The sequence below is a fragment of the Sinocyclocheilus grahami genome, unplaced genomic scaffold, assembly GCF_001515645.1.
Source record: "Sinocyclocheilus grahami isolate Dianchi unplaced genomic scaffold, SAMN03320097.WGS_v1.1 scaffold495.1, whole genome shotgun sequence".
NCBI lineage: Eukaryota > Metazoa > Chordata > Actinopteri > Cypriniformes > Cyprinidae > Sinocyclocheilus > Sinocyclocheilus grahami.
Window position 1 is genome coordinate 1,121,109 of NW_015505674.1, and position 14,604 is coordinate 1,135,712.

Below are 14,604 nucleotides of genomic sequence, written 5' to 3' on the forward strand. Positions count from 1 at the left end.
ATAATTAGACTCTGCAAATACACAGAGGAGACATCCAAACAAGAGGTTACTGGCCTCCATGAGATGACCGGGTAGCAAGTGGCGGAAACGAGCGCAGTGCTTGTTTAGAAAAAGAAGTGTCGGGGTAAACACTGCAGGGTTATTCGGAGTTCTGGGAAGGATGTAGTGAATATGAGGAGGAAGAAGAAATCGGGATAAACAGACACTACTTACGTCCAACCCGGAGATTGATCTGGTCACGGCGCTGGCCGTCGGGGTTCTGGAAGCAGCTGTACAGGCCATTGCTACTCATGTTCACTTCCATCAGGATGAGCCGTGGTCCTTCTTCCCGCCGACGGGCCTTCACGTCTGTACCATTCACCTTCCATGTTACCGAGGCGTCGTTGTCCAGCGAGCCGCACTGCATAGTGACATCATTTCCAATCCTTTCATACTGAATCCTGGCACCTGAGGAAACGTAACAGATGGTCAAATTCAATTGCAACACTTACGTTTCGTTTTTTTTCCCTAAGGTGAACAATTCAGCAGCTTTAGAGCAATGAAAAAGCGTACAATAATGTGTTTGTCTTTACTAAAGGACACAATAAGACATTCCTGTCCAGCACATAAGAGGACGATTTGTTGGTTTATTGTGTAACCAAAATAACAATAATAGCAGGGGGAAAGAAATAAAATAAATACATAAAAAAAATAAAAAAAAATATATATATATATATATATATATATATATATATATATATATATATACATATGCAGAATGTGTGACTTTTAATTAGAAACAAGCTCAAAATACAAAGTGACTCCTATTTTGAAATGTCTATGCTTTACAATTGCTGGCTGCTCATTCTAAAACACCAGGGAGAAAAGAAACATGTACTAGAACACGCAGCGCTAGCATGAGCATGTGATCTGAGTGTGCAATAGATTGGAGAGAATATGAAACATCCACCAAAATTATTTTTTTTCCCCTCAAATTTCAGACTCATCACCTATGAAAGTTTACTTGACATCCAGTACAGTAGATGGCGATAATGCCCCTAAGGAGTTATTCGCCATTAAACAAGAAGAATCATAAGAAGAAATATGTAATATTAGTTCAACAATCATCATAAATGCATGGTATTCATTAACTGCAAACTGCTCTAAAACCACAAACCTGTAGAACACTCAACATCACTGCGTTTTTACTTCAAACTCCATTTAAATGAAATCATAGCCTTTTTAATGCCAAGTGTTTTTTTTTTTACCATATTTTAATGTGTTGTCTTAATTATAAACACACTGATTTGTAGCGTATACAGTTTACTGCACTTTGATATTCTTCTTGTTATTGCCCTATAGCAGCTAATGCTAAGAAGTCTCGCACAGAAAGCAGCTTTCGTCCACGTTGAAAAATAAGGTGGATAGGCTGTATCATGATTCCTTTTATTCCATCCCCAAATTTTAAATATAATAAAATATTTTACTTTTTAGACCATTTTAGACTTTTTACAGACCCCTAATAATTTTTTTGTGAGCACACATCTACTTTTAGTTGCAAATGCGAGTGAAATGCTCACTGTCGAGCCGTGCAACATACTTTTAAGACCAATACAGATTACATTTTTGCATTCTATTGTGCTGCTTTTCCATAGTTTTTTGTTTGTTTTTTTTCTACAGAAACATGCTCTAGAAGGACATCCTTTGACCTTTGTGTCTCTGTGTCGCATCTTTTGCACTGATTTGCACATAACACAAACAAATGTGCTGCTCAAGTTCATGTCTCCCCCATTCCACTGCCCACGTCTCACAATTTTCAAGACAACAACATTGAAATGGCCCGTAACTCTGATTCAGCCATTCTTTAATCGCCGCTACTCCCACTCCTACAAAGCCCAGGGCTCAAACATAATCCAGCGTTTCCCACTGGTATTTAGGACATTTTGGTGGTGCTCATGTTCACTCATCTCAAACGTGATCATTCCTACATGACTTGAAGGCAGTGTGTGACGGAATTTGAGGAGGCTGAGATTCTCTTGAAAGTTTGTTTTCGTCACATTTTATTATATGAGATTGTGTGAAGAAAATGAATTGATAAATGAATTGGCTGTGAATTTCAAATCAGCTATCGAATACAGTTGGCTTTGGTTTGCCTGTGATGAGAAAATAGCAGGGCTGTTTATTTTTCTACTTGCAATCAGTTCAATCATTACTTAGTTTTTTCATGAGAAAAAGGAAGATGTGGTTGTTTTCTTACAGAATCCCCTCGCCCCAAGGCATGCTGTTATGGGCTTTGAAATCAAACAAAAATATATTTCTTCATGTCATAACCACGAGTAATGCCCTATAGATGTCTGCCGTCATACGACAGCTGCAACAATGAAAGAAACATAAGACAAAGTAGGTTCAGAATGCACAAACAGGCAAACAAACAAAACTCTGAGAACACATCAATGCTCCTCTTTGACTTTCATTATGGCATCGTGACTCCCACAATGCACAGAGAAAAAGCAATTTCTCTTTCTTCCACTGACCTGACTAACTACCCCTGTAGCTTAATCCACACGTTCTGGGCAAACCAAATCCATGAATTTTACATTTACTCTGATCTCAAAGCCTGTGATATAGCAGTGTTGAGTAGAATAGAAAGCGGAAGTCTGTTGCGTTCAAAAGAGGAGGATGGCGACAGTGGCGACTCAAAGAAACACAGAAATGCAAATTAGGATTGATTCAATTCAGAAAACATGGCATGCAGTCATAAATTTGGCTGCAGATTTTCCGCTTACATGTTTATATCTTTTCAGATAATATCCTATATGCTTATAAACAATGACAAAATCTTCCAAAATTGTATCAATACCTATGAGAAACTCGATTTGAAGTCGATTTGCTAAGCAACCAAAAACTTAAAACATGCCTTTAAATCCAAACAGGACATTTTTGTAAGGTGACCTATCATTTTAAAATGACATAATGGGAGTAGAATATCTTTTTGAATAAGTTCTGTATGACTTTTGTTCATTTTAGCTCAAAGAAAAATCTCAGGTCACCTTGTGCTGCGAACTAACTTGAATATCTGTTGATTTCATCATCCTGATTATCATTCTATGGATTTTTTTCTACATTAAACTTAAGATTAATTATATTCTCTTTGCTTTAAACTAACATGTAATGTATTGCACATAATCATACTGTTTCATATTCAACACAACTCCCCATACACACTATAATTTCTTTGAACCAACTTGTGTCTATTGACCAAACATAATTATCAATCTCAAACACATGTTAGATATCAAAAAAGAATAATTGCAAGGAGGTTAAATGCCTGAATTCAGGCTGAACTTCTCAAAAGCCCATTTTATAGCTCTATTTTTTGAGAAACCCTCTGAAGACAGTTCACTGTGGGGAATCTCAGTGGTGTAAGCCTGTGAAATATCTCCTCTCCAAATATCTTTAGCACGGGAGTCATTGCTTTGCCCTCTGCCTTGTTCCCTTTGAGGATTCTCATTAAGGAGTTGTCTCTCACTTGTCGGCCCACTTTTGCCAGACCGTGCTGTTATGGAGCATCAAATAAATCCATTTTTTGTTTCCTGCCTGCTTATCTGTTGAAGCGGTGGGCAGGCGGCTATAGGGCGCGTAAACGCTGGTGCATTGGCACAACACAACAAAGCCCAGGAAAAATTGTTCATATCTGCTACCTTTCGATAGCTCAGAATACCTAATTCTCATTATGCATAATTAGTAGGTACATTTTATTTGGCCATATCAGATCTTAGGTTTGCTTTCTTTCCAGGTGTTACCACATGGTGGCATAGCTAATACTCTGCAACTCAATATTATCTTCAGCACCGGAAATTAGGGCCAAACAGCATCAAGTTTGATTCCAGGAGGCAAAAAACTTCCAACACATGCAAATTTGCTGTGAATATTTCTTCAAGTTTTGAAGTTTGAAGGTCCCATTAAGGAATAGGATGGAAGGGAAATATGGTTGGAGTTTAAAAAAGTAGTCAAACTGACACTTGATAATGTAGATGTAAACTGACCGCAGAGGTTAGCGGAGGCGTCATGTAGAGATGAGAGGAGAGGGACTTTACACCCACATGGAAGTGCTAAAGGTTTATGAGCAGGACATATGCAGTGTTGCTTGTGGAGGGAATTCTAGACCGGCCAACAGAGGACCGGGCGGACAACTAGAACTCCTGGCTAGATGAGGAACAGCTGTCCTTCTGAAACATCCAGCAAAAGCACAAAGCAGCTAATTGGCTGCGCAAACAGAAGCTGTCTGTGTAATTGTCATTTGTTCTCAAACTCTCAGAGAAAAGACCATACATGACAGTAGAGTACATATTCATACCCTTATTACCAGTACGAAGACAATGAAACGTTCAATTTATAACTCACAATCTCATAATATTGTTTTATGAAAATACCAAAGGTTTCATGCCAGGCATTGCCTTCTGAAAACCCCAGCAAACCTACAGTAGCCATACTGTCGAGTTTGGGATACTGGTGCCCAGAATGGGATGCTGCATGCTGCTGTTCCAAGAGGATTCTTAACTAACTGAACTGGCAAAACTTCACCAGTCAGCTTTGCAAGCTCCAAACCATCACTGACCAGTTTAAACCAGCTTTAAAATAGACGTCTAATGCAGCCATTATTCAAAAATGTCAATTAGTAAGGGGTTTTCAGTAAGTGATTCTTAAAATTTGATTCCCCCAAATTATGAATATTGGGTTCCATCCTTGATTTCATTGCATTAGCATGCGTTCAGAGTTGCCAGAGTTTACAAGGACTCATCGCTCAGTAGCCATGCCTCCAGGCTGCGGGTGGGCTGGGCAGAACTGCGGCATATGGACGTTTTCCCTCCCTGGCTGATATTGTATTGTAACAGAGGGATTTTCACACAAACAAAGGTCATGAAATGCTACATCATCTGGAAAGGTCAATAGGATTAGAAAGTATCAGATTGATACTACATGGATCAGACAGCTTCATCATTGGGCTCCTGGGCTTAGATGCTCTACATTGGGAATGTGGGTTCGGCTACTTGGTTTATTTTCTTACACTTGTCAGGGGGGATGCTTGCTTACTCGTGGCCACTGGCGCTGTTCCTCATTTTCTCTCTCCTCCCAGACCCCCCGTGATGCACCACATGCTTCAAAGAATATAGTTGAAGACAAACACTTTCTACAAGTTTCTCTTTAGCTTGTGACCTACGAAAAACCCCTAATGGGTGTTTACTTAGCATACTAACTACAATGAATTGTTATCCAATTTATATTTAGAGATGGAATTATTGCTCAAACCATGTTCAAAGCCAATGGTCGATCCTTGCCCACAATTTACAGAATTACTGCTGGAGCTATGTTTAATGTCATTGTAAAATTGCTGCTTTATGCCCACCAGTTGATTTTCATACCAAGTCATAAAATGATCTTTGATGGTTGCATTTTGTGAGAACAAATCATCACAAAGAATATTATAATGAATACATGCAGGGATGACAATATGTGTTAATGCAATATAAAACTATAAGAATTGTATATTATTATTATTATCATTACTTAGTAAACATTGGTCATATTCTTCTGCTTAGTGTCATGTCTAACGATGTCCTTCAACTGCAGTCAAATCACTATATCTGTTCCAGGGATTGTGCAAAGCTTGGTTTTGTACAGCTATGATTTTTTTGTAACGTTTACATAATATCTCTTTATATAACATTTATATAATAACTTTAACAGTGAGAAGGAAAACTGAGTAGGATATAATGATGTGGGCAATGTACTGTCCTGTGCAGGTGTGTGTTTATAAACAAATGATTCATACCATTAAAATAGTCATATTACCATATTCCTTGCATCATTCTGATTTCTTTTCAAATAATGGCTTGCTATTTTCCAAATTCATTGCACAATGGAACTTTTGATAAAAACTCAGTCTCACTTTGTTTCCCCAGACACACGAGCAGCCTGCCAGAGGAGATGAAACAGGATGTATAACTCAACAGCCCCTTGTGATGGAGAGCAGCATGAGGCAACACTCCAATGCAAATCGGCACCAGAGGAGATTAAAGCACCCCATCCCACTCCCACCTAAAGCCCTAATACACAAAGGCAACCTTGATTGAACTGGATCCTAATCTCAGAAATGCACTCCACGGCAATAGCACCCCCTCTCTTCATTTGCTAATACACAGTAACATACATCTTTAGCATTCCTGAAGTCTAGCTGCTGCTGACAGGCTGTGCAGATATATGGAGTTGGGCTTGCTCTGCTCATGTCATTGATTTGGTGCAAGGTTGGGTATTTCAGGAAGCACGTAAGTATTAAAAGACGGCCTATCAAGTGGGTAGATTGTGTACACCGTTAGAGCATGGCTCTGGCAGCATCAGACTATTGCAGCAACTGGTCCATACAGAATGTTACCATGGTGGTTGTGATGCTATGCTGTGATTATCGTGATTGCAAAGTATGCAGGGAGCTGGAATCGTCTTTCACCGTGTCCCAACCAAATGGGTGTTTCTAGAGTCAGGTATTTATACTTTTATGCAAAAGCCAGTTAGAACATACTTAATGCATTTTAAGTTGGATGTGGGATCTCTCCTCACCTACTTCCAATCATAGAGGCATTCTAATGACTGATGGGGGTGCCAATGCTTAGAAAAATGATGTACAAGGAAACGATTTACCTGATGCTTGAAAGATGATGTTTGAGTTACCACGCTTCCAGTTTAGAATGTGTTGGAAGTTACTAATGACACAACTCAAACATACATTTGTTCTACATGTAGAGAGTTTTACAAACTTTAAAAACATATTCGCAAAAAAAATAAAATAAAATAAAAATGGACCAATGGATGCATTTGATTTGCAATCAGTTTCCAAAATTGGAAGACCAAGTTTAAATGAGGTTCTTCTGTCTTTCAATGGCTGTCTTTGTAGGGATTTTGTACCAATGAGATTGTGCAGCAGTGGTCCAACTAAAAGCGACTCACATATAGAAAGTGGATGGCAAATTCCGTTTGTTGCAAACGTAGCTTGAGAAATATGATTAATAGCTTAGTATGCATTATTATGTTGCTTTGTGCCAGGGAACTCCAGTATAACCTCTGTAAAGATCATAGCTTCGCCTTTTGGAAGAATAAGAAAAAAATAAGCTGAGCACTGCAGTGTAGCTAAGATTTCAGAGGGATGGGTTTTCCTGCAAGCCAAAAATAAGAGTGTACAGTAAGTTCACAGCGTAAAAACATATCTGTTTGCAAACCAAGTTTCATTCATATTTGAAGAATGACCATGGGCAATGATATTCCATAGTGCAAAGTTCACTGGTAACAAGCCAGATCAAGAAGCATTAAAAATCAACTGAGAGTCTTCAGGTATGTCACTGAGGCTTTCTTTTAGTGCCACTGGCATGTTATCAAGCCCTCTAACTTATAAATATTTGCATACTCGGACTAACAACTGATGTGGCACAACAAAATAAAGTGTGGCAGAGATAAACTGATTGTAAAATCAAGATTCAAGAGCACTTTGCTGCCTCTTGACTCTGCAATTATTTTCGAATTCATTCTTAGTATGAAGTAAATGGCGTGAACCTGCTGTATTGGCCCCAGGCCCTTGGAGAAAACATGCCGTTATACCCAGATTACGTGCACATTTATTCCGCCGCTCTACCTCAGCTCTGCTTTGAATGAGGGAATTGCGTGGCCTTGCTGGTGGAATGTAAACATCCCGTGGCAGGCTTGTGTCTGCGGCCCCCTGTCATCATCAGAAGGAGGGATGGAAATCTGCCTGCTCTACTCCTCCCTCTCTTACTACATCTCCACCGGCACACATGTCCTCCAGCACTGATCACAGATGAGCCGTGCAAAATGAAGAGCAAACATACCTGGATGTCATTACAAAGCACTCCCATCGTTTACAGGAAGTACACTGAGGCCTAAAACCAACAATCGCTCCTTCCCTGTTCCCATTCCCCTCGCAGGGCGGCAGCAGGAGGGAGACGGATGGAACGAGCTCCGGTAGGGGTCAGAAAGAATCCTGCCTTTAATTTTGTATGTCTGTTTTGACAGCCACTCAGAGCCCCAATACTGCTTGGCGTAATTTGTCTCCATTTGCTCAGCCGTTGTTATCGTTTCCCCCAATCAATCCCAATGCAAAGGGTCTTTTGAGATGTTGATGTGTTTATGCCGAAAGGGGAAATTTTTGTGACTGGAATTAGATGACTTGGTTTGAAATTGTTGCTATGCTGAAGGGAACACAAAGCATTTCTGAGAGAATACCAGTGTCCTAGCCAACGTCACACTTTTAGATCATTTATCATGTCAGGCCTGGGCATGTCTCCGAAAGAAAGACAAATCATTCTTCTGATGAGAAAAATCACTTCGACCAGGGTTTACAATAAATCTCGGGTCCAGAGGATGAAATGGCCTCCGGTGAACTGCAATCAAGAATATTCCTATATATACCCCATAAAACAAGGAACAACAAGGGATGACTTAACGAAACATTTTCAAAGTTGATCAGTGACTAGGTTGTGTGAACAACAACTACTTCACTAGTCAATCTTAAGGACAACCTGTACAATTAGGCTGATTTAGGGTCATGTTTATTAAACACCCATCAGATGTATTACTTCAGAAGAGCACCTTTAAACTCCTTTATCGCACTGTAGACCACACAAAATAGTTTATGCATAATAATGTGAACATTTTTCAGAGCAGGATCGATCTGAAGTTCGATGGTAATTGTCTTGAATTTTTGTTGTAAGGGATGAATTTGAAACAAAACCACTGCTTTGATGATGTACTTGATGGACTTAAAGACCAGCTTCTCAGAGGGAGTTTTAGGATGCTGACAGTTTAACAGCGTGTCTACACTGCAAATGCAGCAACACTGGATGTTTGCAGCACAAAGATCAACTTCGAAGATATCTAGTGTTGCTCACCTACTGCATACACACAGCGTACCAATTATGATTAGGTTGTTAGCTAACAAAGCACACTTCCCAAAATAATCTCTGAGAATTTGCATAAAAAAGATAAATGTAATAGTTGACCTCATTAACCAATTGCTGTCAGAACTGTTAAAATCTGGTACCAACTTCTTGATTTATGGTCTTAGCTGAGATAAGTATGTTTTGGTTTTGACAATTACCTGTTGTATTCTCCCACTTGAGGGGGTCTACTGACTTTGAGTTTATAACTCATCTGTGATACAAAGCCATCTTGATTGAAACCTTATACCTTCACCATAGCATCTCTACTACAGGTTCTCTAGAGAGAGCAGTTGAGGAAATCCGGCTTGCGCAGTGACAGTAGACAGGAAACTGCAGCTATTTCCTCCGGGATGCTCTTGTTTGCGAAAGGTACACGTTCTGGCAGGCCAACAGTCTCTTCTCTGACAAGCCTGCTTTGTATTCCACACTATTACTCCCCATGAGAAAATCTTTCATAACACTGTCTTATGCTCTTGTGTTTTCTTGTTCTTCTCCCTTATCGGTTTCCCATCTACTTTTCCTCTGTTGTATCCATCTCTTTCATTCCTTTCTCCTAACAGCCCCCACTAAACTCACACCCTGGGTTGGATCCTCTCATTCCAGGGCAAGCAAAAGCTTCCTTGACTTCATCCAAATTATCTTGTTACCTCAGGGTAATCCCAGCGTGATTGCCCCGCTTAGTGGCCCTTCTTGCTCCCACAGGTGCCACGCTGCTCACCAGACACTGCCACTCGCAAAGAAAACAACGTGCAAGTCTTGTTTGGATAACAGTTTAGGATAATCTGTCCGAAAAGGGAGGGTCTGTTCGTGAGTGTCACTGTAATAACAGATCTCTTTGAAGAAAAGAACATTTGGGTGGTTCCTCCAGCTACTAGGGACATAATACCAGAGAATATTTCCAGTTGTGTAAGGTTTTTGTAGAGCGAGGTTGTCAAGCTCAGTTCCTGGAGGGCTGCAGCCCTTCAGAGTTTAGTTCCAACCCTGCTCAAACACACATATTATGTAGTTATCAAATAAGCTAGGACTATAACCTAATAATAAGGACTTGATTAGATGGATCAGGTGCATTTAATTAGAGTTGAATCTAAACTCTGCAGGGCTGTGGCACTAGAGGAATTGAGTTTGACACCCCTGTTGTAGTGGCAGAACGTGTGATAGATTGTGCCGACCTGCCATTGGGTTTTAGATGTTACCTTGCATGATCTTGCAGCCACTGACCACATCATCAGTAACACATGACTAGCTATAACAGCATTTTCTGTGTGTCATGAGCGGAGAGATTTGAGGAGGACCAAGTGCAGGGGTGTCCAATCTTGGACCTGGAGAACCGATGTCCTGCATAATTTAACTCCAACTTTCCCTAACACCAGAGGTGTAAAGAGTACCTGAAAACCATACTTGAGTAAAAGTACAGATACCTTACAGTAAAAATTACTCCAGTACAAGTTACAAGTCACCAGTTACAAAACAGCTTGAGTAAAAGTATTTGAGTATTTTAACAGTACTTAAGTATTTACATTTTTTAAGTATTTACTGAATGTAGGCTTAACGATGAATTAGTCCTCAACACCTTTGAGACGTGACAGTGAAAAACAAGAAACAGTTGATTTGTAAGGAGAGCAATCGCGTTTATTTTCTATAATCAAATAAAACCGAACACCTCAAAATTCCAATAAATCAATGTCAACACAACCACCTCTTAAACATCTACAGATATGCAAGTTCCAGTGAAGCACAAGCGCTCACAAAGGCCTTAAGTAAAACAATATCCTTCAAAAAGTTATCTTCAATATGACAGATAAATAAAATAATGTTAAGTAAAATTAAAAAGTCAAAGGCTTCTTGCACTAGACCTGCTGGTCTTGGCATCATCGCTGTCTGCAGTAATGTCCTCATCTAATATATAGAACACTAGGAATTCACAAATCGAGCACAGCGTTAGTTCAGTCAGGCCACGTAGGCATAGTGCTGCGACCAGCTGACGCGGTCAGCTGTCAAATCGCTCCAATCACTACCATTCTCCTATTAGACACGGGACATATATACGGTAATGCTCTGTATATACAAATATACATACTTACTGCTCGGTACACTCTAAAAAATGCTGGGTTGTTTCAACCCAACTTTTGGGTTAAAAATGTAATGTAAAAATTTAACCCAAAGGCTGGGTTAGTCCATAATTGACCCAAAGTTGGGTTGAAATAACCCAGCATTTTTTAGAGTGCAAGTATGCTCAAACTGCTCGCAAACCTCCCTCCCCATTAGAAGCATGAGCATATTAATGTGCACCTTCTGGCTGTCGTCTTCTTTTGTTTCAGATCACTAAGGCTTTCAAGTATGGACCTCAAGTATGGAAGCTGGTATGGACCTCACTGTTGAGAGACACTCATCCTCATAACCAAGCTACAGTATAGATGCTCCACTGCCACATCTACACGATTACCACTGTTCGCTTTTAAAGACATTACTAAGTGTCTTAATTGTCTATGTATTTCCAAGCTGATGGTTCCGGGGGGTTAATGTTGAAGCTCTTGTATGTTCAATTAATTTTGGAGCAAGAACCCCCATAAGGAACCATACCGCCAACGATAAATTGTGTTTCAATAAACTCAAGTAACTTGCCAAAGTGCTCCTGTCTGAACTACCTGCTAATGCACTCACATTCACCTAAAGAAGCCCTGTTGACAAGTTTCGGTGAGTAAGGGCAAAATGCACAAGATAGAGTACATTTAATGCCTGTAGATGGCAATATTGCTTATTTTGCTGCAGAAATAAACTGCTGCAGAAAAAGTTAGGTGTCATGCAAAATGTAATATGTAATTGCATGACTCATTACAAATGTATTGGAGTAAAGAGTACATATACCTATTCAAAAATGTGGTGAAGTAGAGAGTAAAAGTTGCTAATATCTTTGATACTCAGTAAAACTACAAAGTAGCTAAAAAGATGCTCAAGTACAGTAACTACAGTAATTACATTTACTCAAATACTTTGCACCACTGCCTAACACACTTGCCTGGAAGTTTCTACTAATTTTAAGAAGTGTTGTATGGTGGTTTGGTGCAACTTTACAATTTCAACAAAGTTTGTGCTATTTATTTAATTCCAAGAGACATTGTTTGGCTGGTTCAAGTGTGTTGAATTGGGGCTGAACCTAAACTCTGAAGAACAGTGGCCCTCCAGAAGCAGGAATGGACACCCCTGGCTAAGTGCAACACATGGGTTACTTTTTATTATTTGCAACTGTGGCATCAGAACCTTAGGGCTAAAGGGACATGTCCTTCACATTTTAAGAAATGCTGACTTCTCTCTTCTTTTGGGTAAATAAGCACTACATTTTAAGTTTTGTTTTGAGCTTCTGTTTTAAGGGACACCAGACAGTTGCTAAACCACACAGGAAATTAAAACTTATTGCAAGCATTAGTTTTTTGAAACAACCATTCCACTCCAATGTTTGATTCTTTGTGCACCACCCGAGCACACACTCAGAAGCTTGGGCAATCTATCAATAGATTTACCACCACTGCCACACATGCAAACAGAGACATTAGATAATGTACAGTAATTGCACTAATATTATGACTACATATACAGTCGTGGCATTTATGGTGATATTAAAATGTAATTATCTTTGCACAATTTATCTCAAAGTATAGTTTATTTCCATTCTAAATTGCAGTTCAAGGAGTGGAGGCTCAGACTGGCGGCATGTTTAAACAACACAGGTGTTTTTTATGCACGGCAAATCTCCTGAAGAGCATAATTCAAGTAACATTCATTAATTATGATGACATTCATAAATACAACATAAAATATATTAATATGCTCTTGACATGGAACGTGACCTTCAAAGGCTCAGTGGCGTGTTTTTTATGCACGGCAAATCTCCTGAAGAGCATAATTCAAGTAACATTCATTAATTATGATGACATTCATAAATACAACATAAAATATATTAATATGCTCTTGACATGGAACGTGACCTTCAAAGGCTCATTTAGAAGCTGCTAATTGTGTATACTTAGCAAAAGCCATATCATCTATCAGCCTGGAGGACAGCTATTGACCTCTAAAATTGTGCTTTTCTGTTGCAATGCACATTGTAAAACAGGTTTTGCATCAGCATCATAGCACTGAAAAAGCTATTAGTTGTATATTGGTGACTCTGAGTTGTAAGAGTGGCGAGAGCTGATAATAAAGGTTAATACTAACAACTGTGAATTTCCTGACCCAATTGCTCAACACACACCACTCCACGAGTATGTGCAGATGGAGGCGTGAAGATTAATGCCCAGAATTTGTGGTTTGACATATGTGGGCTCTCTGGTCCTTTGCGTACGCCAATACCCTTCTTCCAAGCTAGGCCTCACACAAACACAATGCTAGCTTCACATTGATGAATTAGTATATGGCTAGATTGAAATGAAAAACAAACGTTGAGGTAAGGGGACTGCTCTTTAGTGTCTTTAGAGGAGAACACACCTAGAGCTGCAAGTGATGAGAAAACATGAGTTACAAAGACAGTGAGTGTATTGTACAACTATCAACACAGCATCTGATGAGTTTCTATGCTTGTGGGTGTAGTGAATGGGACACGATACATCAAGTGGAGTCTGAAAGAGATGGCACAAACCCTTTTGTTGTCATAATTTGGGTCAGTTGGTTCAAATGGAATTCCTTAGTGAATGGTATAGGGGCAGCTAATGCTGAACAAGCAGATGCATGCAGATAAATAGAGAACAAATGTTCTGGCTGTGCAAAAATCTTCTTCTTATTATTATTATTTCTTTTTTTTTTTTACTTGTGCATTTTAAGTTAAACTGATCATTAACAATAATAGTGATGTACTGTAGAGTCTTAACTTGTGTATCAGTTAGTTGAATCTCGCAAAATGGAAGTGCATTTATAGGCTTGACTTTCTGAAACGAGTCACTTGAAACACTCTAAAGAAGTTTGGTGGTCTTAGTGGGTTCATGCTGGTTTTCCAGCCTTGGCCAAACTGGTCTTTTATCCTGATAAGCTGAAAGGTGCCCCAAACCTCTCTTAAACCATCAGATTTGACCATGTTTGGAAAGCATCATGGTAGCCAGCTAAGAACAGCAAATCAACTAAGGTGTATTTAGATGTCAAATGCATTTAAAGGGAATGAAAATTCTGTCAACATTTACTCACAATCCACTTGCTCCAAACCTGTATGAAGTTATTTCAGTTTTTGAACGCAAAGGAATATATTTTGGAGAATTTTGCTAACAAAACTGTTGACGGTAGCCACTGACTTCCATAGTACAGGGAAAAAATACTATGGAAGTCGATGGCTACCGTCAACACTTTGGGTACCAAAATTATTGTGTACAGCAGAAGAAAGAAATTTGCTCCAATTTTATATCAAGTGGCCTTTAGTCAAGTCAAGTCAATCAGCCCAATTACTCATCAGCCCAATTACTCTTTACTACTATGTACTACTATACAGTATATATATATAATTTATACAACAATTCGTTCTGGTTCTCAAATCTGATTGGTTGAGAACCGTGAGATATTGTACTGGTATAGCTACAGGAACGCCCTTTCACAATTTTGTATCACTCCGCTTGTTCTAGCCGGGTCTATGTTTTTTTTT

The 14,604-nt window shown here is 39.3% G+C and overlaps 1 protein-coding gene across 1 annotated transcript in view; it reads right to left on the reverse strand.

The window, feature by feature from the left end:
• The window catches only part of LOC107554231 (ciliary neurotrophic factor receptor subunit alpha-like), an 85,306-nt gene that overhangs the window by 48,125 nt on the left and 22,577 nt on the right, over nt 1-14,604 (reverse strand). Inside the window, exon 2 of the mRNA XM_016236685.1 lies at nt 214-447. Within this exon, the coding sequence (XP_016092171.1) occupies nt 214-447 (234 nt within the window). The remainder of the gene's footprint in view (nt 1-213; nt 448-14,604) is intronic.